This window comes from Eulemur rufifrons, chromosome 4 (assembly GCF_041146395.1).
Source record: "Eulemur rufifrons isolate Redbay chromosome 4, OSU_ERuf_1, whole genome shotgun sequence".
Lineage (NCBI taxonomy): Eukaryota > Metazoa > Chordata > Mammalia > Primates > Lemuridae > Eulemur > Eulemur rufifrons.
In genome coordinates this window covers 71592077-71619652 of record NC_090986.1, presented here as the reverse complement: position 1 = coordinate 71619652, position 27576 = coordinate 71592077, and the positions used below count along the sequence as shown (strand labels likewise).

General features: G+C 32.9%; 1 protein-coding gene across 4 annotated transcripts in view; it reads left to right on the top strand.

The window, feature by feature from the left end:
* Positions 1–27576, top strand: part of NBEA (neurobeachin) — a 563351-nt gene that overhangs the window by 332228 nt on the left and 203547 nt on the right. For all 4 annotated transcript variants that reach the window (XM_069467350.1, XM_069467354.1, XM_069467352.1 and 1 more), the window contains one exon: positions 16481–16605. In XM_069467350.1, coding sequence (XP_069323451.1) covers positions 16481–16605 — 125 coding nt within the window. The remainder of the gene's footprint in view (positions 1–16480; positions 16606–27576) is intronic.

The following is a 27576-nucleotide window of genomic DNA, read 5'->3' as shown; positions in this document are numbered from 1 at the left end:
TGACAGTTTGTAGAAACCCCTATATATTTTTCTCCAAATGTTTAGAGAGAGTAGATTATTTCCTAAGACTTATTACAAAGCTTTAGTTTGGGGATTTTTTTTTTTTTTCCAATTCCTTCCTGAATGTAACCCTGGTTCACAGTTTGCTCCTACTCTGGCCACATCTGGCCTCTTTCTGTTCACAGCTGAAAAGTGAAATCAATGCTTGGTCTAACAAAATGCAGATGAAAGCCATTCTGATCATACAAAGTCATTTCCCGTAATTTTATCAGTCTTCAATTACTTATATGATCTCTGGAAAGCATTGTTTGTTCAAGTAAATACAGCTTCAACTTCTATGTTGAGATGTGCTGTCTTCTAGGAAAATAATACTTCCTTAATGCCATAAGCATTGTGAATAGCTCATCATTATATAGTTTTCTAAGATAACTATGTTTTTGTTTCCCTAAGGAAATACTACATCTCTAATCAAATCATTTATCATTTAAATTCCAGAAATTTGTACTCTAAGCAAAGATGTCCCATTATTCTTATTGTTAATATAAAATTCTGAAACAAAAAATCCTAAAATATCTCAGTCCAAATTATCATTGATCTAGTATTTTCTTAAATATTTATTTGAGTAAGATTGGATGGAAAGCTGTATTATAGCTGAATGCTTCAAAGGTCACTGAACTACAATGAGTTTGATGGAAAACAGCTTTTCTCCTTCCTATTTTAAATGGTTCCTACTTTGATTACAAGCATTTATTATAATTATCAAGAGATTAGCGTGCTGTTATAGAATCCTTGTAATGGTACCATTTAAAAGGAATATAATGGCAGTTTATTGGATTCTGCAAAAGAAAAGAGCACAGATAAAGTGGTCTTTTTGTAAATGGTTCAACTGCTAGCTGAGTATACTAATTTCGTTATTCTATGGTAGTTCGTTTCCTTTAGTTGTTTTTGTCGCTATGAGTACAGGTTTTTTCAAATATAACTTGTCCTCTGATCATTTCTATGGTTTATATCTTTTGTAGAATATATGTTTATATATATATGTCTGTGTATATAGACATGTGTATATACACACACACAAGTAGCACTCAATACTCTCTGATATGTGGTCTTTGTTTTATAATTTATATTTTTTCTAAGATGGTTTTTAATGTTAATTTGTATTTTGATTTTTAAAACTTACTGGCATATAGAATGAATAGTTAGTTTTTTGAAAAGATAAACAAAATCAGCACACCTTTAGCCAGACTAAGAAACTAAGAAACTAAGATAGAATATGTAAATAAATAAAATCAGAAATGAAAAAGGAGACATTACAACTGATACTGCAGAAATCCAAAGGATCATTAGAGACTACTATGAGCAACTGTATGACAATAAATTGGAAAATCTAGAATAAATAGATAAATTTGTAGAGGCATACAACCTGCCAAGATTGAACCAGGAAGAAATCCAAAATCTGAATAAACCAATAACAAGTAATAAGATAGAAGCAATAATAAAAAGTCTCCAATCAAAGAAAAGCCCAAGATCCAATGGCTTCACTGCTGAATTCTACCAAGTATTCAAAGAAGAACTAATAACAATTCTATTGAAACTTTCCAAAAAATCAAGGAGGGGATACTCCCAAACTCATTCTGCAAGGCCTGTATCACCCTGATACCAAAACCAGACACAGACACAACAAAAAAAGAAAACTATAGTCCAATATCTTTGATGAACATACATGCAAAAATCCTCAACAAAATATTAGCAAACTGAATTAAACAACACATTACAAAGATTATTCATCATGATCAACTGTTATTCATCCCAGGATGCAAGGATGGTTCAACATATGCAAATCAATCAACCCAATACATCATGTCAACAGAAAGAAGGACAAAAACCATATGATCATTTCAATTGATGCTGAAAAAGCATTTGATAAAATTCAACATCCCTTCATGATAAGAAACTCTGGGAAAGCTGAATATAGAAGGAACTTCTCTCAACACAATAAAAGCTATATATGACAGAACCACAGCTAATGTCATACTGAATAGGGAAAAATTGTAAGCCTTTCCTCTAAGATATGGAACAAGACAAGAATGCCCACTTTCACCACTATTATTCAACATAGTACTGGAAGTTCTAGCAAAAGCAATCAGACAAGAGAATTAAATAAAGAGCATCCAAATTGGAAAAGAAGAAGTTAAATTATCCTTGTTTGCAGACAATATGATCTTGTATCTAGAGAAACTTAACGACTCCACCGAAAAACTGTTAGAACCAATAAACAAATTCAGTAAAGTTTCAGGATACAAAATCAGCCTACCAAAACCAGTAGTATTTATATATGCAAACAGTATACAATCTCAAAAAGAAACCAAGAAAGAAAGCCCATTTGCAATAGCTACAAATAAAATAAAATACCTGGATTAAATTTAACCAAAGAAGTGAAAGATGTCTGATGAAAGAAATTGAGGAAGACACAAAAAAATGGAAGGATATTTCATGGTCATGGATTGGAAGAATCAATATTGTTAAAATGTCCATATTACCCAAAGCAATCTACAGATTCAGTGCAATCCCAATGAAAATACCAATAACATTCTTCACAGAAAAGAAAAAATAATCCTAAAATTTGTATGGAACCACAGAAGACCCAGAATAGCCAAACCATTCTGTACAAAAAGAACAAAACTGGAATAATCACATTACCTGACTTCAAATTTTACTACAGATCTTTAGTACCCAAAACAGCATAGTACTGGCATAAAAACAGACATATTGACCAATGGAACAGAATAGAGAACCCAGAAATAAATCCCCACACATCTATGGTGAATTTATCTCTGACTTTAGCTAGATCTTCTGGGTAACTTGCTGTAGCTTCTATGTCAGCACTTGCTGCTTCCCCTTGTATTTTTGTTATATGGAGATGGCTTCTTTCCTTAAATCTCATAAACCAATCTCTGCTAACTTCAGACTTTTCTTGTGCAGCTTCCCTACCTTTCTCAGCCTTCACAGAATTAAAGAGAATTAGAGCCTTGTTCTGGATTAGACATTGGTTTAAGGAAATGTTGTGGCTGGTTTTATGTTCTATCCAGACCACTAAAACTCTCTCCATATCAGAAATAAAGCTGTTTCACTTTCTTATCATTCATGTGTTCCCTGTAATAGCATTTTAAATTTCCTTCAAGAACTTTTTTTTGCATTCACAACTTGGCTAACTGTTTGGAGCATGAGGACTAGCTTTCAGCCTATCTTTGCTTGCTGTCAGCATGCCTTTCTCACTAAGTTTAATCATTTCTAGCTTTTTATTTAGAGTGAGAGACATGCAGCTCTGTCTTTCATTTGAATAATTAGAGGCCTTCATAGGGTTATTAATTGGCCTAATTTCAATATTGTTATTTCTCAGGGAATGGGGAAACTCAGGAAAGGGAGAGAGACAGAGGAATGGCCAGTTGGTGGAGCAGTCAGAACACACACAACATTTATTGATCAATTGAGCCAGCTTATATGGATCCAGTTTATGGCACTTCAAGACAATTACAATACTAATGTCAAAGACGACTGATCACAGATCACTGTAACAGATATAATAAGAATGAAAAAGTTTAATATTGCAAGAATTACCATAATGTAATAGAGACACAAATTAAGCACATGATGTTGGAAAATGGCATCAATAGACTTTCTCAATACAAAGTTGCTACACACCTTCAATTTGTAAAAAACATGCAACATCTACAAAGCATAGCAAAGCAAAGTACAATAACACAAGATATGCCTGTGCTGAATCTGCTGGCTGGGCTTGGTATATGACTTCTTGAGCCTCCCTTTCCTTATCTATGAAATTTGGGTATTAATATATACATCATAGAACTATTATAAAAATTACATGTTATGTTTAAAGAACATAATATAGTACCTGGCTCATATATGTTACTCAGAAAAATTAGCTTAATGAGAGTCACAACAAAGAAAAGAGAGACATCTAGTATGCCCTACTTTTTTTCAGAGAAAGAAAAGTGATATTTTTGAAGGATTATATCACAACCTTGATAGGGAAGATGAGAGAAAAGAACCTTAGAGCTCATAATATCAAAGATGATTAAAAAATAAACTTTAAGCAGGCCTGGAGCCTCTATATCATCTGGGTCAAACTTCCCTGCCCTTACTGCCTCAATCCACAATAAACTTTCCTTTTCTGTATTATACTAGTTATGTTCTGGAGTTTATAATCTGGAATGTTCTTTGGACATCTTTAAATGGAATTCAGACTATGGGAAGATTGAAGCAATCACAAATCTCAATTAACCAAAATTAATTTATCCATTCACTCACTTGTGGAGCACTCCAATGTTAGTAGATAAGGAGAATATCACTGAGAAACCATTATTATTAGAGTTGGATGCATTTTAGGCTTTTTCTTTTTCAGTCTGGCTGTACCCCAGGGTAAGTACCCCTGCATTCCTCATTCACATGGCACATCATCCCTTTTTATCATTTAAAGGCTTAATTCTAGCATCATCTGTTCCTTATTGCCCCAGCAGAATCCATAAATTCTTCACATGTGCCCTCAGAGTACTTTTTTCAAACATTGGTTACCACATTAAAAATATTGTAATTATTGATATATTTGTCTTCCTCCTCACAATACTGTAAGCTTTTTAAGTAGAAAATATTACTTACTAATCTTTGTTTCATTAACTCCTAGCACAGTTGCTAGAACATGGTAGTCACTCAAAACAGGCCCTGTAACAAGCATTATTTCTAAGCATTGGGAACACAGCGGTGATCAAGACGGAAAAGCCTCTGTCCTCATGAGCAAGGGAGGTGGCATGAATGAGCTAACATACGTACCAGCCCCTAACTCTACAAATGATACTTTTGAATGAAGACTCACTGTCTCCTTGACAACATATACCAAAGTATAATCCAAGTGCTGTCAATACTGTTACTTAAATAAAATGTTGTGTGGTCAAATGAGTTTAGGAAATGTTGAGTACCAAAAAATTGAACAGCTTTGTTTATTGCAGATTTCCATTTATGCAGAAAATTCTTCACCAGGGTCTCTAAACATCTCAGTTAATTGAGCCTTTCTATAGGGGACATTAGTCCAAAACATTTGCTAGTGCTCTCTATCTCTATTCTCAGACATCCGTAAGAGAAAAAATTCTAGCTATGTTACACAGTGTTATTGCCATCTTTAAGTAGTTCATAATCAATAAGATCTGTCTATTGCTTTGGAAAGAATAGTCGTTTAGGGAAGGCAGAGGTCATTTATTATCAGCTAAATGTACATCATTTTATGCTCATTATTTATATTTAGATTCAAAAACTTCTATTGAAGGTCAAATCAATGGACTATGGATTAGTGAATTGTGACGTGTGTGCTGAGTTTTCTAGTGTTGTTTTAAGCATATAAGCTGCCTTTATATAAAAGAGGAAATAAGAAATTGGTTACTAAGTAGCAACCGTCTATCTGTAATTATAGGTTGTGTAATGTATATAGGAAATCTTGGGGTTTTTTTTAACATGTCCTAACGATTAAATTTACATGAACTATTTAAATTTTGAATTGAGTCAAAATACACAAAAGCACAATTTTATGCAAGAAATGTGTCTAAATTGGGAAAATATTTTAAAACTACGTCAAAAGGTAAATAAGAAAAAATTTCAAATATTACATTTTAATATAAAATTTAAATATTGTAATAACATATAAATCTTGAAGTGAATATTTAAGCATATTTAAATTACATAATCTCATCTATTATGCTAATCATTAGAAAAACATTTCATACCTGAACAGTAAAAATGAGTTCAAAATTAAATATTGTTTTTAAATAATTACAAAATCACTTCTCTATTGTGAGTACATTTAAAAAAATATTTATCTACATTAATCAGAACTAGGGGGTAAAACTATAATGAAAAGATTGTGGTATAAATACTGAGCTAGTGGTTGTTTTTTTTTCTTTTTCCTTTATTATTATAATACTCCTAGTGTGGCAAATACAAATCAGAGAGAAAATTATTTTAAAAATAGTTTTATAGTTTTAAGGGCTGACATTTATAGGAAAAGAACAAAATGGAGAGGGTGTAGAGTTTGGTTGTTTTCTGAATGGACACAAAATTGAAAGCTTCAACCAAGTTAAGAGCTTTTGTAAATAGAAAGTTAATTGTAAAACTAACAAGTACACTTTTTCAATTAGTTTAAAAGCAGATGTGTTAGATAACTTTTGGGGAGATGGAAATGTTTTTCTTTGGCATGCCTCATAAATATCAGAAAGAATCAAATACAGATAGGCCAGCTTGCATTTGATTACTGAGAAGATTGCATAGCCTAAAGCAAACTTCACAAAGGCAGACTAAATTGTCACCATGTTCTTAATTTACTATGTTGTATTTTTCTATTTGGGTTAAATGTTATTGGCAATCGTTCCCTCCTATAATAGGATGATAAGCTACTAAAAAAGTAATGCTTATAGTTCTATTACTAGTAGTTTCATAACTACTTCCACCCCACTTGGTGTATATTAGTAGAACAGCACAACAGGACATACATAGTTTTGTTAAAATCCATAAGCATCTTTAATACTTTGTAGCTTTGCTCTGCCTTTGGAGACTTGTCTGTCTCTGTCATAATTTTGTTTTTAAAAGTTAAATCTAATTTTATTACATGAAAACATTGTGAGACAACAACCAAATTAACAAATATTATTGCCCAACTATTATTTGCAAACACTATTCTAAATACTATGTGGTTGCAAAGCTACATAAGACAAATATCCTAATCTCTTGTTTCTTATAATCTAGTAAAAGTGTCAAGATATAAATGCATGAGGTACTAAATGAACAGTTGATATTCACCGGAGAATAATACAATGATGAATTGCCAAATTTATGAACAAGAATATTTTAGAGAGAAGAATGGCATGTGATACAAAATAAACGTTAGAAAAATAGCAAAGCAGAATATTCAATGAATTGCCAATTGGATAAGCATGAACATTTTAATGAGAGGAATAGCACAGAACTAGGAATGGACAACACAAGATTGGAGGAAACAGTCTGAGGGGAGTAGAGATTTTAAATGGTAGAGAGATGATCCTGGAAAGAGGGCACTCTGTGGCCCCTGAGAAGCTGGATAGCAAACTTAACTTCTGCATTTCTATCACCTCAGTAAGTGTTGCATTAAGAATTGTTAGGTTGAGAAAACATATCTGAATGTTTGGAAAACTTACTGCTTTAACTTGATAGAAATGCAAAAATATGTGCACTTTAGTTTGTATAACAGTTGATATAATTACTATTTATTGGTGGACTTGTAGCAAGCACTAGGCAATGAGCATTATAAGAACTACTGTTTCCATGTAGATGAGAAAACTAATACTCCTATCAAGTGGCAGGGCTGGGATTTGAACTCACATCCTATTAGACTGTCTCCTGCTGCTGCTGCTGGGGCTACTATTGCTTACTTATGATGTGCCAGGCACTGAGCTAAACATATACTCCTTACATCAATTTTATGAAGTAGGTTTTATTTATCTCCATTTTGTGAATAAGGAACTGAGGTGTAGAGAATTGCTGTGGTGAAAATTATAAACTTAACAATTTTAAGTAATACCAGGTTTGTAAATGTTGCATAACTAATAAGACATCTTTTGTAAAAATATTTAATGGAGTTTAAAAAACAATGTGCAGTAATAGACATAGTTTTAAAGATAATTGAAAATTGTACAATTTAACATAAGGATATCTCTCAGAGTAAGTCCTTTACTGTGGGAGTTCTTATAGTAATCAATTTCTGAAGTCTTACAGGGTAGAATTTTTAATTACAATTTCTAAAAATATTTAAGCCTATTCACTATAGCAGTAATTATTAGGATGAAAGAATGCCTACTTTCTCCAAGTGTGGTAATTGCTCTATGGAATTAGATATTTTGCAAGTAATTTTACAATTTTGTTAATTAAGATTAAAGTAATTATTTCTGCCCTCACATTGCTTTAAACTAAGAGTCTAGCTCTACTGCAAAAAAAAAAAAGTGTGTATGAGCTCTAAAACCTTCCTATGTAATTGAAAAAAAAAGGCTGATAAGAGGAATAGTTTGTTAAAGATGCAAAGACTAAGAATGAAAATACAATTCAACATTTGCTGATCATGTGGGTAAAAGAGAGATCACTGAATAAAGCTGTAAAAAAAAAATAATAATTTCCCTCCTCCACTCTCTAGCCCTACCTTCTTGTTTAATTGTTCAGAATATTGGAGCCACTTTTCTTCCATTGCTAATAAAGTAGGGAAAATATACTAACTATATGAAATTGTTCCTTCAGTGATTTCACCATTAAAACCCTTCCTTTCACCCCAACCAAATCTTTTATGTAAGGTCACAGCTGGTGACCTTTAAGAAACTTAACCATCACAGGAAATGAATTGGCAGTGCTCTAGTGGGATGGCTTATCCTCCTGAGTCATAGATTAAGGAAAACTCATGAACTACAAATCTACTACTCTATCTGAACACTCAATTCCTAATTGTGTTTCTCTTCTTTTATCTAAAATACAGATTTTACAAATGTAAATAAATATTTCTGAGGATTGAGCTCGATTTCCTGGACAACACACTTAAAATAGTTGCTTTTGTGTCTTATAGTCACATATAGAAACTGACCTATGCTTATGGACTTTTTTTCCTACTGGTCATTATCACATTGAAAATTATCCCTTAAAGACTATAAAACCACTTTATTCCTTAAGATACCAGAAAATCAGGCTTACAGGGAGTGGTGGTGCACCCAAGAGGCAAAAGAGACAGCTAAGTATTTAAAAAAAAAAAAAAACTGCTTTTCTTAAGATAGCAAAATAAAATAAAAAGCAAAGTAAAGAATCAGGCTGGGTCAGTGGCTCACGCCTGTAGCCCCAGCGCTTTGGGAGGTCAAGGCAGGAGGACTGCTTGAGGCCAGGAGTTTGAGACTAGCCTTGGCAACATAGCAAGACCCCCATCTCTACAAAAAATAAAAAATAAGAAAAATTAGTTAGTCATGGTGGCACACACCTGTGGTCCTAACTACTCAGGAGGCTGAGGCAGGAGGATTGCTGGAGCCCAAGGGTTCGAGGCTGCAGTGAGCTTTGATCACACGACTGCACTCCTCCAATCTGGGCAACCCTATCTCTAAAAAATAAAAATTAAGAAAAAAAAATGACATCCAGTACTCTTATCAGGAGACCATTCTTTCTGCACAATCCCCTCCTCCAAAAGAAAGCTTATAAGCCCTGTGGTATGATTATTTTAAGGACAGAATGAAGATCTTCTCTTGAATAATTTGCTCTGCCCTTTATCAAAAAGATATACATCTACCTTCAAACTTCTGGTATAAATATATTTTCTTTGAAAATTACTGGATAATATTAACATAATTTTTCAAAGTTCTCTGTGAATAAGCTATAAGTTTACTTGTATAGTATATTTTAGACCTAGATATTTTATTTTTCATATTATATAACTAAGAATATATTATCATACTTTAACCAAATGGCACTACTTTTTCCTCTTTCTGATAAATAAGTAAATCTGGAGCAAAAGTGATACCAAGAAGTAAAATATATTGTTGCTACAGTGAACAATACAGGAGAAAAGGAATGCAGAAGGTAGCAGAAAAGACAAAGGGGGAAGTGTAGAGAGGGTGGCAACACAGCAAAAATTAGATAGTAAGTCAATAAAAGAAATACATACTAGAAATAAAATTTCAGCTAAAAAGCTTACTTTTCTACCCACTTTCATGTTCATGTCTTTAGCTATTTGATTTGGTTGGTAACAAAACTTTTCTCATTATTAGCTGTAGCTTGTATAATCTATCCTACACTTTGATAATATTTGCTTTTTTTTCACCTAAAGCTTCATTATTGTTAGTTAGGAATCTTGTTTGATTCACATATATGCATTAATTACTATCTCCCTCTAGCATGAATCCAAAACATTTCAGAGAGTTTGTCAAGAATCATCATTCATAATAACTATTCCCCACTGATATTCATGGGATATCAGTAGACAATGTAGACAAAAAGTTGAAAAGCATCACTGGTGGTGTATTATGGAATCCTGTCTTTCCTTCCAGATTCAGCAATCACATGGTGCGGGAATAAATTAGCCCTGTTAAAAAGACAGGGCTGAAACTAGGATTTGACATTCTGAACTATGACTTTACAGTGTCAGAATGGGAGAGTATACTTTTCAAAGACAGGAAGGATGCATTTTTCAGGAACTTTACCAATTGTAATGCAAATTGTCAGATATACTACACAACCCTAGGTTGGGGAGAATGGAAGAATGTCAGAGAAAGGAGACCTTGGAAGAAGTGCTAGTGTCAAAACAGTAGTAATAACTTAAGATATCTATATATACATATATATATAGATATCTTAAGTTGAACACAATACATGTGTCCTATTTATTTAACAATACATGTTAAATAAAAAAGCTGGTGTTCTTTATTATGATGGAGAACTAAGAGTACCAACAAATGTAAACCTTGTCTTTTCAACATATTTTGTAATCATGTTTCATTAGCATATCCTCATCTGTGTACTTGTACATTCACCTATTCAGTACGTTGGCTCCCCCATTTTCATCACTGTATCTCATCTCTTTCCTTCTTAGAACTTATCAAAAATTTTAACTATAAGTTTATTTGTTTGTTTATATTATGAAATAGACTGAAAGCTGCACAAAGGCAGGAATCATGCCAGTATTTACCTAGTATGCATACCTAGTATTTAGCCTGTGGACTGGCTCATAGTAAGTGTACAATAGATATTTGCTGAGTAATGAATGTATACACACATAACATATGCAGCACTCTACATATTTCATAGTTATCATTGTTTATCCAGAGTTATTAGAAGCAGAAAACATCAGTGCTAGTGCTTTCAATGTAATATCCTCAATATAGTTCGTTCTCTTGGTTGCAGTTAGAAGCAGTGTAGCATGAGCCAGGAAGTCAGACTGGCTGAGGACACTAACTTACTTGCCACCAGCTAGTTGCTTGATCTTGGGTACATTACTTAACTTCTCTGTGCCTCCATTTCTTTAACTGTTAAATGAATTAGTACTTATATCAAAGGGAATTAATGAAGAGTAAATGAGTTAATATGTGTAGAATGATTAGAAGAGTACCTATTAATAGAACACAGTAGCTCTCAGTACATATTGGATATTGGCCCTTCTATAATTATTATTTTAGGAACTTAATTCATAGATTGGATTATACTGCAACAACTAGCAAATCGCAGTGGTTCAATTTAAGAAAAGTTTATTTCTCACACACTGCACGTCCAGCATTGGTCTGCAGGGAAGCTCTGCTCATTAAAGTCACTCAGGGATGCAAAATGATGGAGACTCCATATTAGTGCCTATTTTCTTAATTACTAAAGCGGAGAGGGGGAACATGGCAAATTGGGCACTGCTTTGAAAAGCTTTTGTCTGGAAATGTCTCATTTCTGCTCACATTTTATTGGCTGAAGGAAGTCACATTAGCATCACTAATTTCAAAGGGGATGGAGAAGTACAATTCTACAGTGTGTTATAAGGAGGAGAAGATAACAGTTTTTAACTACTAGTCTGTCAGTCAGAATTTGTGTTTTTGTACAATCTTGATAGGATTAGAATTCATGCACAAAAGTCCTGACCTCAATAATTACCACCAATTCTTTAGCCAAGTGAAAATTCAAGTTCTCACGTATTTTATGTGTGTAGTTAATAAAGCATTCCTTTGTTTCTTTCGCTCTTTCCTCTGTTCCATTTTGTGACTAAATAGCCAAGAACTAATTAATATTAAATATTTTCAGTGATACTTTATCAGGTAAATAAAGTTTTCCCCTTAGTTTATAAAGGTGAACCATTCCTAGGAGACGGGGTATGGAGACCTTTCAAGGAAAATTATGTGGATTCTCATAAGTTGAAAATGTACTTATCAAAAATTTCATTGAGGAAATTATGAGTATCAAAACCCTATTTATGCTAAAAATAACACCAAATTCCATTTAATGATCATCATTACATCAACAGTAACATTATAATATAACCTAACTGGGAATCTTCCCTTTATTAATTACTGTTTAGCTGTTCTTTTATAGCAATTATACACTGTACTCATATAACTACACTCATGAACAAAACATACATATGATACTCAATGTTATAAAGACCAAACAATAAATAAATGAATATATATGATATCATATTCACCTTCCTAGTTGACATCATTGGATGTATCATGCATAAGATTAGAAATGTGTGAGCTAGCAAATTCAAGCACAACTTCAGTGTAGCATGACTACCTATGCAACTGTGGAGACGACAGCGTAGTGGCTCCTGTCTGCTCACCTGGCTCCTGTCCAAGTACAGCAAACCTAAATTAGCCCTCCTTCATGAAAAAAATAAGCCAAACTTAGGGCATTCTGTGAAACTCTCAAAGCAATCAAAATATACTGACCTATGTAGAGATATCATGGGGTAAAATTAAGTATTGATCATACTTGCAAATTGTTAATAACAGTCACATCTACAGTTACTCTTAAAAACATTATTATTATTATTATTGGAGTAGTTTATATTGTTTTGTTCTGGAGTGACTCACCTGTTGCAAAAGAAAATGGACCAGAATAACTTACTGTGTTGAAATATTAAATGGAAGGAGTGACAGAGGAGCAGTTTAGTTAAAGAAACACAAACTATGTGCCTGTAGATTGGTGATTTTCAGAGTGAAGAATGAAAACAGAGTGAAGAGCATATGAGTGAGAATAAAAGGAAAAGAAATGCATGATATTGTTATACTGCTAAAATATATCCTCAGCACAAAGAATATTGCCTAGCACAGAATAGGTTCTCAGTAAATATATTTTTTAATGAAAACGTAGGAGGAGGGAGAGAAGGAAATAAATGGATAAGAGTTTGAACAGAAAACAGACAATGATATCTTAGATTGGTAACCTGGTCCAGATGCCAGATATAATGGTGGTGGAACATAAGCCTTTTGTGGACATATTATTCTGCCAACAGAAAAACCTGTAATCATTCTTGACTTTCTGGTAAACATTATTGTCTGTAAGAAAAATGAGGATTCAAGAAGAGAATTGCTTATATACTCTATATTTTAGTTCACTCAGGCTGCTATAACAAAATACAGGTTGAGTATCGCTTATCTGAAATGCTTGGGACCAGAAGTCTTTTGGGTTTTGGATTTTTTTCAGATTTTGGAATATTTGCATATGCGTAATGAGGTATGCTGGGGATGGGACCCAAGTCTAAACATGAAATTCATTTAGGTTTCATATACCCATTATACAGGACAGCCTGAAGGTAATTTTATATAATATTTTTAATAATTTTGTGCATGAAACAAAGTTTGTGTTAAGTATTTATATATGGAATTTTTCACTTGTAGCATCATGTCGGTGATCAAATGTTTCAGATTTTGAAGTATTTTGGATTTTGGATTTTCAGATTAGGGATGCTCAACCTGTACCATAAAGTAGGTATCTTATAAACATCAGAAATGTATTTGTCACAACTATGGAAGCTTTGAAGTCCAAGATCAAAGTGCCAGCAGATTTGGTGTCTGGTGAGGACCCTGCTTCCTGGTTCATAGAATAATGCCTTCTCACTGTGTCCTCACATGGTGAAAGGGGCGGACAGGCTCCCTCAGGCCTGTTTAAAAGGGCACTGATCCTATTCATGAGGCCTCCTCCCCCATAACCTAATCACCCTCCCAAAGTCTCCGCTTCATAATACCATCATCTTGGGTGTTCGGATTTCTACATATTGATTTTGGACACGAACATTCAGACCATAGTATTCTATAACAGTATTTCTAAACATTTTTGGATCAGAAACTGCTCTGAGAAAAATTTAATCAAAACTGTAGACTGTTTGTAATCCCAGTGCTTTGGGAGGCTGAGGCATGAGGATCACTCAAGCCAAGAGTTTGAAGTTGCAGTGAGCAATGATTGCACCACTGCACTCCAGCCTGAATAACAGATTGAGACCCTGTCTCTTAAAAAAAAAAAAAAAACTCGTAGACCTCTCCCTCCAAAATATATTTATGTATATGTACATATCCGTAAAGTTGTAATACCATTTGGGGAGTTTTGTGAACCCATAAAACTTATCCGTTGGTTAGTGATAAGTACCACATATTTCTGTTTAACAATGGAATATTAGATTTAATAAGTTAAATAGGAAAGAAGATTCCAAAATTTCAGGAAAAATGTGTCTTATAACCAGAAATTCTATAAGGAAATAACTTTCAATATTTATGAGAAACCTTAAAAATATAATTATGAAAGTACAATAGAGAATAATGCCAGTGAAAAAGATAACATTATGAGTGAAAAACGTATACAAAAAAAAAAAAAAATAGAAAGAGCACAGAAGTGTAAGGGAACAATGCAAAGGTCTGAAATCGATGTCAAAAGGACCCAAACCCAGAACAAGCTGAAGTGTAGTCTATAAAACTAATACAGCTCTTCCATCAGGTCCACAGTATCAAAGGGTACAGCCAGTTACCAGAGCAAAGGTAGTATTCCTCTGCATTGATCCTGGAGTACACAGCAGAAGCAAGATAATTACTTTACTATTTTCTACAAAGTGCACAATTAGCCCATATTAGCAACCTCTTACAAACTTCCTCTAGTCCCATCTCTTCTTCCCTTTTCTACCCTCTGCCGTCTCTTCCACCCTCCAGGAACATGGCTTCTCCTAGACTACTCAAGGCCATGGGCACAGAGATCCGGATACCTGCCACTTGTGGAAAAGTTCTCTTGGATCAATATAGTCTCCACATTTCTAGAGAGCTCATTTGTTAGGGTTATCAGACTCATCAGCATAGAGCTACTGTGAAACAAACCTGTACTTTTGTTGCTAGTATTGACCATCTCTCAGTAAGAAATTATACTTTTTTAAAAATTTTTTCTACTTTCCACCAAGGTTGGGGAAGGGAACACAAAAAGGCGAGAATGGTGAGGAGGCTAGAAAACCACTACAGCGGTCCCCAACCTTTTTGACCACGGCCCAGGGGTTGGGGACTGCAGCAGGGGATTTCAGATGAAGACGGGGAAGGTACTGCTGGCACACTGGATGTACAGGAAAAAATAAGTACATTAAAGTATACTTCAAATACTTATAATCTTGGTGCTTTTTATATAGCCCTTATGTTGTTATTTTTTTTGCAATGAAGTTATAGATAACAAAATTATGTAGCCATAAAATCTAAAATGTTCTTCAAAATTAAATCATATTTATCATTAACTATACATGTCCATAGATTGTTTAAGTAAAATAAATGCTTTAATTAATTCATTAAATATTTATTAAAAATATACCATATGCCAGACATTGTGCTAGAGATATAATGATGAGCAAAATATACACAGATCCTGCCATAATCAAACTCAAAGTAGTGTTCTCCTACAATAAAATATCAAAATGATAAATGAAATCAAATCTTCTATGAAAGCATGTTATATATTTTTATAAACAGAGCTGCTCAGGAAAATTAGAACGTTACCTTTTGAGTGTATTAGTGCAAATACTGTATACAGAAAAACTGACTTCTGAAGCAGTGGTATTTACCACCAATGTTTATGGAAATTAAATTGAAAACAAAAATTATGTCATGAAATGTTTCATTCGATATACAATGGGCATATTTCAGTAGTTTCTAAAGTATCTTGTGGATTTTTAATATTGGTTTAGCATGTAAAAGTCATTTTTACCCCATGATGGCCATGGTTGTTAATGGTTTATATTAGTGGAAAGCTGTAAAATCATCCAAGGACTCTGTTAGCATTAGAATAATAATTTACCAAGACAATTACCACATACTGGAATTTTTTGCAGCTCTAATTCAGTATTATTAATAATGGATAAAATTGCACTTTTCTCAGGTTGCTGTGGGCAGCAGGGAATTATTTCAATGAATATTTCAGCACATTATTTTAATCATTGTTCCACCAAATCCAAGTGGGCAATATTTTATACTTCTTAATTCAGTCTAGTAAGAAACCAGGGTCATTAAATTGCAAACTATTTGTAATGAGGTCTATGCTGTGATTTACAAGCCTTGTTAAAAACAGTGTAAAAGAAAGCAAACTGCGCCATTAATACTTGTAATTTGATGCTGCATTTGTTACTAAACACCCCATGATTAATGTTTTAGTAAAAGGAAGAACATTGTAAAAAAAAAAAAAAATTAAGGGCAGAGCCAAGTGTTAAAAAGCCTAAAATATAAGAATATTACTACTTTTAGATTTTGTTCATTTGTGGAGGAAACATGTATACAAGCACAATGGTAAATTATAAATATCTCAAAAATTATCTTAGTTTTCCAATGAGACCAAAGAAATAAAGCTTCAATTTTACGGAAAAAAACATATTTCTGGTTATGCATTATTACTAATAGGAATTACTGTATTTTTATTTTCCCATTCTTAGCCAACTGCACGATTTTTGGCGTTTGGATTACTGGGAAGATGACCTTCGTCGAAGGAGACGATTTGTTCGCAATGCATTTGGCTCGACTCATGCTGAAGCACTGCTCAAAGCTGCAATAGAATATGGTTAGTACCAAAGCCTTTTACCCAAAATTTCTTCTGGATGTGAAGTGACTCTTTGCGGTTGTGATTGAGAATTTATGTTTTTCACTAGTATTTGGTGTTCTTCATATCGTAAGTCAGAAATATTTTGTTCTGTTTCATCCTTCAGCATTATTTAGGTTATACTTAATCAACCCAATATTTCTCACAGTAGACATATTTTAGACTCTTCAACTTCTTTTTAAGAGATTAAAAGACTCCACATTGTTGGTTTTTAACCAACATCCCTTTCACACAGCCCCGTCTGTACTGAAAATAGAAAAATTTAGCAGGGCATGATGGGACATGCCTGTAGTCCCAGCTACTGGGAGGCTGGGGCAGGAGAATCTCTTGAGCCCAGGAGTTTGAGGTTGCTGTGAGCTAGGCTGACACCATGGCACTCTACCCCGGGTGACAGTGAGACACTGTCTCAAAAATAAAAAAATAATAAATAATAAATAATGAACACTGTTCATATATTTTGTTATTACCCACTTTTGTTCTCTCAATTACTTGTTTGATTATATTAAATCAATTTCTTTTTCAGTGTCTTTCAAACTTTGGTGACCAAGACCTATGGTAAAAATGTATATATATTACATTGTGATCCTGTACTCTCAGAGTTATATATTTTTATGTATAACTTTTATGTATGATTTATATTTTTATATATAAACTTATATATACTGTGTGAATATATATGCATATATATGACATTTGTATATATTCATATATACACATACTTGTGTATATAACTGAAACAAATATTTTATTAATAACCTTCTTACATGAAATTTTGTGTTTTAATCTCCCTCTATTCTTTTCAGTTTAATAAAATAACATAAAATTAAAAATCCTATTAAAATCTGTCAATTTAAATTCCCAGTCCTCCCACGGTTTGCAAACTAAGTTTGAAAAATATGTCCCCCCATTTACAATATCATCAACTATCACACTACAGTAGTGTGATAAATTGTCTTTTATAAAATTGTCTTTTATATGCCCTAAATTGTCTTTTATAAAATTTATAATAAATAGCAAATATCAAAATATTTGTGTACTTTAATAAAAATGCTGCTACTTGTCCATTAAGAAGTATGCTCAGGAACATTTGGTTTATTTGCCCATTTTTAAATGCTCTAACAAAATTAAGTTTGGTTAAACATATCAGAATTTTATAAACCACATACACTGAGGAAATACCAATAATGAACACTAGGCTGGGTGTGGTGGCTCACGCCTGTAATCCTAGCACTCTGGGAGGCCGAGGCAGAAGGATTGCTTGAGGTCAGGAGTTTGTCACCAGTCTGAGCAAGAACGAGACCCCGTCTGTACTGAAAATAGAAAAATTTAGCAGGGCATGATGGGACATGCCTGTAGTCCCAGCTACTCGGGAGGCTGGGGCAGGAGAATCTCTTGAGCCCAGGAGTTTGAGGTTGCTGTGAGCTAGGCTGACACCATGGCACTCTAGCCCGGGTGACAGTGAGACTCTGTCTCAAAAATAAAAAAATAATAAATAATGAACACTGTTCATATATTTTTGTTATTACCCACTTTTGTTCTCTCAATTACTTGTTTGATTATATTAATTTACTTGAGAGTTACAAATGAGCCATCTATTTTAAAACTAACCATAGCTTGGTAAATAGTTTGATATCATACTATAGTTTATATTATGTTATACCATTCATGTTCTTAATGAATTGAACAGGGAAAATGTTTAATCCTCATAAAAAGACAAAATGTGCAAAGCTTTTAAAATTTGTCAGCCCAGTAACCTATTAATTGCTATAACTTAGTAAAGCTCAAAACATCATGAAATAAATACAAGAGGATTTCATCTGAATCTATTATACCTAAAAGTTACAAGGTAACTTTATATAGTAAAAGTAACTATGGAAAAAAATATACTAGAAAAAATTATAATTAGCCTTACAGTTGGCAATTTCTTTAATCAACTCAAAGGATCGCCTAAGGATTTTAGTAACCTAAGTATTTGATACCAAGTTAAAATGAGGTGTTATCTTTATGATCCTATAGGAGAGATTCTTAGAAATATCTGCCTACTTAGCAGTGGCATGCTTTAGGAACTTAAAATTATTAAAACTTCATTTCATTTCCCCAATAATTTAGACTTTTTCACCAATACATCTTGAATTTATCTCATTTCAAATTAGAAACATCTAGAGAGAATCTGTAACAGAGGTTATGCTGTAGTGATATCGTTAGTGATACTGAATTGCCAAAGCCAAAAGCTTAATTATATAGGATTTACATGATACTATATTCCACGTTCTACAGGTTACTTAAAAAAGGCTTTGTTAGAAAAATATTTTTTTTGTTTCTCCTTGAAGGTGAATACTTTAATTTTTGTGTTCAATTTTTAAAATATTTCTGTTAGTAAACCAGTGTCAAAGCCTATCAGAAACCAATTTTAAAGTCTTTTACCATGAAATCTTTTTGAAACTGATAGTCGTATTTTAGTAACAATAACTATTGTTAATGAACCAAAACTAAAAAATAATACTCTGATTTCAAAATAGAATAAGAAGTGTGAGTGATAATATTCTTTATGAGCAGTGTAAGTGCATTTTAAAATACAATGTTTATTAATTTTCAATGCTGGATCATCAACAGTATTCAGAACCTGTTATCCCTCTTGAGTTCTTTTATAAAAGAAAAGAAGAGTGTGTTTTTATTTTAAACATACTAAGAACAAAGAGCACATCTACACCATAAAATATTCAGGAAATCTACATGATGCCTACTCTAGGGTTACTAACGTGACCATTTTCGGGGTTAAGATCATGGAATGGAAGACAAAAAAGAACTAAAACAATTCTACCTCCAAAACTAATTCTACCTCCAAAACCAAATCTCTAACCTTCATCACAGTTCACTTCTATGGACTTTTGGAACTGAGTGGAGAGTTGCGTGTAAAATATGGGGGATACAGAATAGTGAGTGGGAAGCACTCCCTGGACTGATCTATACATAGAAGTAGAGGGAGGAATTACAAACTGCCAAAAGAAAAATGTAGTATCCTGCCTTCTTCCTAACTCTTAATGTCCCCTCTAACCTATGTATAAAGTATTTCTGCAGAAGAAATACAAAGAAGAGGGTAAGGTAGAAAGAAGGCTTGAGGCCAAGAGTTCAAGACCGGCCTGGGCAACATAGCAAGAGCTCATCTCTACAAAAAAGTTTTTTAAATTAGCTGTATGATGGTGGGCACCTGTATTCCTCACTATTGGGGAGGCTGAGGCAGGAGTTGGAGGCTGCAGTAAACTATGATCACACCACTGCACTCCAGCTTGAGCAACAGAGGGATACTCTGTCTCTCAAAAAAGAAAGAAGGAAAGAAAAGGAAGGAAGGAAGGGAGGAAAGGAGGAAAAGAAGGAAGGGAGAGTGGGAGGGAGGAAAGAAAGAAGGAAGGAAGCAAGCAAGCGTTTAAAGAAAAGTAAATGTAATTATTACAAAGCACTTCATCCAGTAAAAATAGATGTAGAAAAACTTAATTGAAAACAGATTTTGTATATTTAAAAGAAAGATTTTGTATTCACAGATTGCCAGGACATCCATATAAAAGTTAAAAAAAAAAAAAAAGCCCATCATCTGGACACTCTGTCTGCCATTAAACATTGAAATGTGTTTCAATATTTTGAAGTCTGGCAGTGTGTAGACTAACATCCAAATGATTGAATGTTTTGGAGTTGTGTAGACATAGATTAAGATTAAGAATTTGCACAGGCCTATAAATTCTGAGTGAGCTTTTATGATACTAATAATTTAAATTTAAATCAGTACTTCCCCTATGTTAAATAATTACAGTATTTCAATTTCTCTGTTGTTAAATTCTATCTTGAAAGTTAAATATTAGGTGTATAGAATCTCTGATGAAAACTTTGGTCAAAAAATTTTGTATTCATATACATGGTAGCAAGAAAACATGTTTTAGAAGCAAAAGAACGTTTTATAGAAGGAACTTTCAGTATGCCTAGAAGTATCTGAATCAGTGATCAAAGTTTTCAGAATTTTAGACATGTATATGTTGGGAGAGTAATATTAAATTACTGAAAAAGGGACTATTTAGATGGCCATCAAAACAATCCTTGGAATTTGAATCACTATTAATGTAGTATATACTGTGTTTCAAGAATATAAGCCTATATTAGTGTAACATAAGTGAAACTGATTTAGCAGATTTCATGTTTTCATAAAAATATTTTGAGTTACTTGATTTTTCCTGATATTGTAAATTCATCCAAATTTTATTTTATTTTAGATTAAATTATCTTTAAGTTTTCATGTGATAGGGAGGAACATTTAGCCATAATTTGGATTTCATGACGTTATTTTCAGGTAATTCATTTTGAGCCTTAAATAGAGTATAACATTGCTTTCTTTTAAATGAGCAAACAATCAAAATTGGATATAATTTCAAGGAAACAAAGGACAATCATTTTATTTCATATTTACTTTGAAAAGCTTTCCCTTCGATTTCATTATTAAAAGTTGGTTGACCTTTTTCAGTTGAAAAATATCCTTTACACTGATGGAGTTTTTTCATGCTTTTTAGTAATACTAATGAGTTGAATAATTTATGAGGTTGTCATGTGCAAAAGATTTTGTGTGATTTGATATACTTTCACCCTCTGGTGTGGGAATGTGATTAATAAAAACCTAGAGGCATGTAATTTTTTCCCTGATGTTTAATGTTCTAATTTTACATGTATTGAATGTGTTATTTAGGCATGTTCTAGTAGTAAAATCTCATGCAAGTGCAAATTTAATTGATTACCAGGAATTATACAGACCATAGCAGTGGAAGAATATAAGGGAAATATTTTAAAACTCATAAACTTATCTTCTGTCCTGCATGGTTTTCTTCTTCAGGGTAAATTAGCTAACAGGGAAACGACTGAAAAAGGAGGATTTTGTATATTGTTTATATATTAAAGTAAAACCTAGACTAGTCAACTCTGGTACATTTCTAATACTTGGAGACTATGGCTGTCAAAGAATAGAATAAAATCTTAATAAGTTTGGTTGTCTTTGTTGACTGTCAGTGATCATTTAGGGCCTCTTTCCCTTCCATAAAATTACACTGGAACAATGTTTCATCAAAACCCAAGATCGCAAGTGCCTCCACGTCTGTGATCAAAGACATGATCTTAAATAGGTCTGATCAGTCGTCACAGAGGAGGGCAGACTGCTTCTGCCTGAGGGGAAAAAAAACATGGAGCAAAGATGACAAAGTTAATCAGTCATTTCTTTGGCAATAAATAATAAGATATGCTGAAAACTGCAAATGAGAACATTCTTAGGTTCCTCAGAGATGTGTCTGCTTAACACCTGATTTATCTAAGCTTGTGAAGCCATCAAGATATGACCTTGATGAATAAAAAGCAGCTCTGTAATGAATCTGGAATTAAATTAGTTTTGATGCTATGTGCATGGCTACTGTAATGTGCTAGTTGCAGTCATCAAGAAATGGGAAGTGCACTGAGAATAAAAAAATACTTAGGCAGCTATATAGTTGTTGAGAAAGAAGCTGTTGAATAATATGACTTCATTTTTTAAAGAGTTGATGGTTATTATAACATTTGAGAAAGAAGATTTGATTTTTTTAGCCTAATAACATATTGTGCTATGGAAAGACTCAAGTAAACATCTTTATTGTTATTCATCGATCACTCCATTTTAGTTGTTATATTATTAATTGGATCTCCATATTTGGAATGAAATAGGTGATCTGGTTATGGTTAAAATAATTTATTGAAAAGATAATGATGTAAATTTTTTTAAGAGAGGGAGAGAGAGAAAGACATGCAGGACTGAGGGTCTGTCAGCTCTTTTTGGTGTCAGTGTCACATTTTAGTAACATAGCCTTCTCTTCACCCTATGTTTTTCACAGTCTCTTAAAATAATTTAAATGGATTATATAAAGACTAGTTATAAAATATGCTTATAAAATGCATTTTACAAATATTATATAACATTTTTCATATGAATAAATGTCCCAACAAGCCACTCATTATTATGTTGAAGATTCAGATTGTAGATTTTAAACAGATTCAGAGGAGTCAGGTAGCTATTAATTTAAAATCATTTATGGAATAGCTTTTGCATGCCATGTATGTGCTAGATTCTAGATTTAGAGATTGAGACAAACAGTTTCTGCCATCTAACAGCACATATTTTAGTTCATGGTTCTCCACAGGGGTGGAGGTGGGGGTGTGCTACTGGCACTGATGGGTAGAATGTTGCTTAAAATATCTGATCACGCACAAGACAACTCCCCACAGCAGCAACAACAAAAACAACAAAAATCTAAACCAAAACATCAATAGTACCAAAGTTGAAAAATCCTGGTCTAGTGGAAAGAAAGAAACAGTTATTGAGGGAGTTAGTAGTTCCTAAAGGAGCACAGGGGAGACATTGACTCACTGAGCCTGGTTGGAACAGGCTTCATAGAAGTAATGATTTATGAATTGTCCCAAGAGAAGATTATGAATTTTACAGGTGATAATGGAAGTAAAGGCAGAGGTAATAACAGAAATTACCAAGGCATGGAGGCATAAAAGACCCTAACTTGCTCCTTTGAATGCCCTTAATGTTTTGCATTTGATGACAAATCACTTTGTAAAGGTTTTAGAAAGTATTTTTATTTTAGATGTTCCATATTCTCAGATAAAACAAAAACCATTTGAGGACAAGATTTAGGTCTTCTATTTATTTCATTTGGAGCATCCACATGAATAAAAATTCATTGTGCTTATTGTTCAGTTGCTATTTTTTATTTAATTGGTAATTGGTGAGTTTCAAGTATACAGAGTATTAACCATACCATTCATCACTTTGGGTAACAGCATTAAAGAATGGGTTTTCTATGGACTAGGTCTAGAAATATGGTATTTTCAAATTATTGCTGACTGATATGGAACTAATTTATATCACTGTTCATAATCTTACTTACATTCTTTTAGACTAATTTCTGGTAAATTGTACACCCAATTGCATTTATAAATAATTACAATGTAGTATGATAAATATTTTTATCAACATGTATTAAAAATGCTAGGGAGCTCAGTAAAAAGGATTACCTAACTGAAGAAATATATTTTAGCTGGTCTTGAAAGGATGAATGGAAATCTTCCCAAATCAGTGCATGGGAAGGTGACATGGTGAAGAAAAGAGACCACGTAACACAATATAACATATTCAAGGAATGGAAAAGGGTGCTATATTATGGAACACAGGATAGTGTGAGGAAATGGTAAGAAGATGAGGCTGAAAAACTAGTTTGTGGCCATACTGTGGAAGAGATTGTCGATAAGAGCCATTAATGGATTTTTATTTGGGAAAATGACCGACCATGGAAGTAGGTGACATGCTAAATTATAAGTGGTAGATAGAGCTCAAACTCAAACTAAATACTATCCTCTTACTCAACAATATGTTGCTGTAAATACATTTGGAATTTTCCTAACTGGGAGGGCATTGTTAACATTTCCCTACTATAAAGTTTGCCTGCTAATTTTTGGCTGACTCTTACAGCCTGTCATCCATAAAAATACATCAGAATAGATTAACTTAGTATCATTCACAGGATGTGTCATTTATAAAAACATTTAAAAATGTTTTTGTTGTTTTTAAAAGTGCTTTTTAATAACCTATATCAGTACCATTATTTAGATACTCCATTTTTTAACAGAGAGATTTTTGTTAATTACCTCTTTCATCCATGTCTTTGAGCCAATTGTTTACCTGTCCCAAAAATCTCCTACCTCGATTTCCCATAGTCTCATACTTTTCAAGTGAATTTTCTACATTGAACTTTGTGGCAAGCTTTAAAAAAAAAAAACTAAGCGTCATTCCCAAGGTTAATGCCACCCACTCCCCATCCTCTCAGCCCTCTTTCAGGTTGTCTAGTTTATCTTTTCTTTCATTCCAAGGATTGCCAAACTTTCAAACTTCCATTCTGCTACTCATCTGCCTTCTATCCTTCTTGGCACAGATGCAGGTTTCTTTCCTTTGTCCCTCTTTCTCTCCCTCCCTTCTTTTCTCTCTTCCATAAAAAAAAAAAAATGCTCATTATAAGAAATCTTTTAAAATGCAAAAAAAAAAAAAAAATGTATAGAAGTGAGAAAATCACCCAGAGTCATCTATGTAAAGATAGCTGTCTTTACCGTTTTGATGTATTTATTTCATTTTAGTCTTTTTCCATGCAAATTTTATCATAGGGACCAAACACTATGCAAGGTACTCAAATAGTCAAAACATGAATAATGCATCATCTCTGCTCTTTATGACATTTAGAGGGTTCAAAACTGGCCCAAGTTTTCTATATATTTTATCATGTTTTTTCACAAGCAAAATGTGCCATGTGATTTTTAATCTAATAATACCCCATTTTAAATAATTAAAAATCACTGTAACTTCATGGCTAATCAAAATCCTACCAAGTAATATCTAGTCTAAAATGCAGAGAGATTATACATTTACCATCATGTATATTCTTAAAATATGGTTTATTAAATTTCCTTTAAAAAGCATAGAATGCAGTTTTTTACATTGACTCCATTAAAAAGATTATTAAGTTAGCATTTCATACTTATATAATGCTTCACTTAAATTCAATATTTTCTTGCACCTTTTTAATTGCATTTTTCTGTTTAAAAATGCTGTTTATGAATATCCTCTTTGTTGGTCTGCTCTAAGAAATATTGCTTACATATGAATATTTTGAATTAGGAATAGATGAAATTCTGTTTTTGCTGTCAGAACCAAATTGTAAAGACGCATTGCATGTCTTTGAAAATCAGTATACTCTATTAGCAGCCCTGTCAATATAAAAAGTGCATTCCATTTCCACCTCTTGCTCTAATAACCTTTTCTGTGTTACTCTGAGGCAGTTCACATAATCAGAGTATATTGTCAGCTTACTGGAGTTGGGGAAGCATGAAATGAAAATCACGTTAATATTGATCCAGTTCTTTACTCGCACGTGTCCTTGATGTCCTTTTCCACTGAGCAATAACTGTTGGGGTTATGTAGCCATTTTCTTATCTTCTTTCTTAAATTCCAGTAAATTGTTTACAAGCATAACTAATCTGAATAAGAATTTAACACTTGGATATAATTTCTACAAACATTTCATCTTAATTAATACCCAGATTGCTAATACTGCATGTGTAATATACCACTGAAATATTTTCCCCCAGCTTTACAGAAAACAGCTTACCTGAATGTATAATGTCTGTGTCTAGTTTAAACAATCAAAAGTCTGTACAAATTCCTCTTTGGTGAGAACACAAAGGATGCTGTACTCTAATTTGTGTAATTTAATGATGTGCTAAAATGGACCATAAGTGCCATCAATTATTGACTTAGGTAAGGATTACCATTTTTGAATCAAGTTCTTTGTACATTTGAAGCTAATATCTTGGGTTTTTAATTTTATGGTAGTATAAATATCTATTTTGGATTATACAATATAGTCTGTGTTAACAAAAATAAATTGAAGTGGGAATCATTGTTTGATCTGATTCATTCAGACTGAAAATACCCACAACTACAAAAGGAGGAATTTGATATCTGAACTATCCAGATTTTATATCTGTATTTATTAAATGTGTTCAGTAACTACTCAGATTTTTACTTAAAATGTGTTTGAAACAAGAAATAGAAACAGTCTATTTAAATAGAAACAATCTGTTTTATTTATAGAAATACTCACCTTCATAAAATGATTTGTGTTGATAAAGTAAGGTTCCTGACTCAGCATCAGGTATAAAAGAATAAAAAGATACTTGAGATTTCTAGTCATTATTTCATGTTTTTATTCAGTATCACTAAGTTTTTGCTACTGAGATTTTTCTACTAAAAGATCTGTTTTCTTTAAAAAAAGAAATCCTATTCTGTACAGAAGATGATTTGATTTTTTTGTCCTTAATCTTCAATAGAAAAGTAGTCTTTCCTTTTATATCATCATAGTTTATATTTATTAAGGAAGGAAACACTATGTCTATACTATGAAGTCAAACACAAAATTAAATTTTGAACTTAGGTGATTTATAAAGAAAACATTTGCTTGATAGTAAATAATTGTTACAGTAAGGTGTGTTTTATGTGAGTATCTATTACTTTTCTCTCACAGATACACAGATGGAAGGTCAACATAAAATGTTTTTGAACAATAGGTTTCTCAGTATAATAAAAAGTATTTTCATCTTTTTTTGAAATGTTCAAAATTGAAAACTTGTCAGCAATAAATTGATTCATACATATTATTGCATGAGATCATGTCACTGTATCTTATGTAGTTAGCTGAAAGGTATATTTATCTTAAACTCTTTTCTTTTCAGTGGAAATTAAATAATATTTAGATACTGTGATCCCCAACCCCTGGGCCACAGCTAGGTACCGCTCCATGGCCTGCTAGGAAAACAGGGCTAAGATCCGCTTCCCCACTCCATCTGCTCCCACCCCACCCCCACCACCCACTCTCCCCTAGCTCCCATCCAAGGAAAAATTGTCTTCCATGAAACCCGTCCCTGGTGCCAAAAAGGTTGGGGACCACTAAAAGCACTGCTCCGAAAAGGTATTTGTTGCTCTGACTTGAGTTTCAATGAGAAAAAGTAATCTTTATTTTTGAATTTCCCAAAGTATTCACGTTATTCATGCTTTTAAAAGAAAGCATTTAGGTTTGAAAGTGAATTGCAACATTTTGTCATACTTACATAGTGATAGATTTTGTCAAACGCATTGAACAAGCTAAAAATATTGTGAAATGGTATATATTGAAAAGAATTTCTCCTTTGAAAAAGAATGCCATCCTATGAAACTGCTTTCCAGATGTTTAGAAACAGAATTTTTCCAATAATACATTTAGGTAAAATTAAAATGAGTCTAAATTTCCATTCTGCCAGTGTCTTTCCAAAGATTAAAAAGAA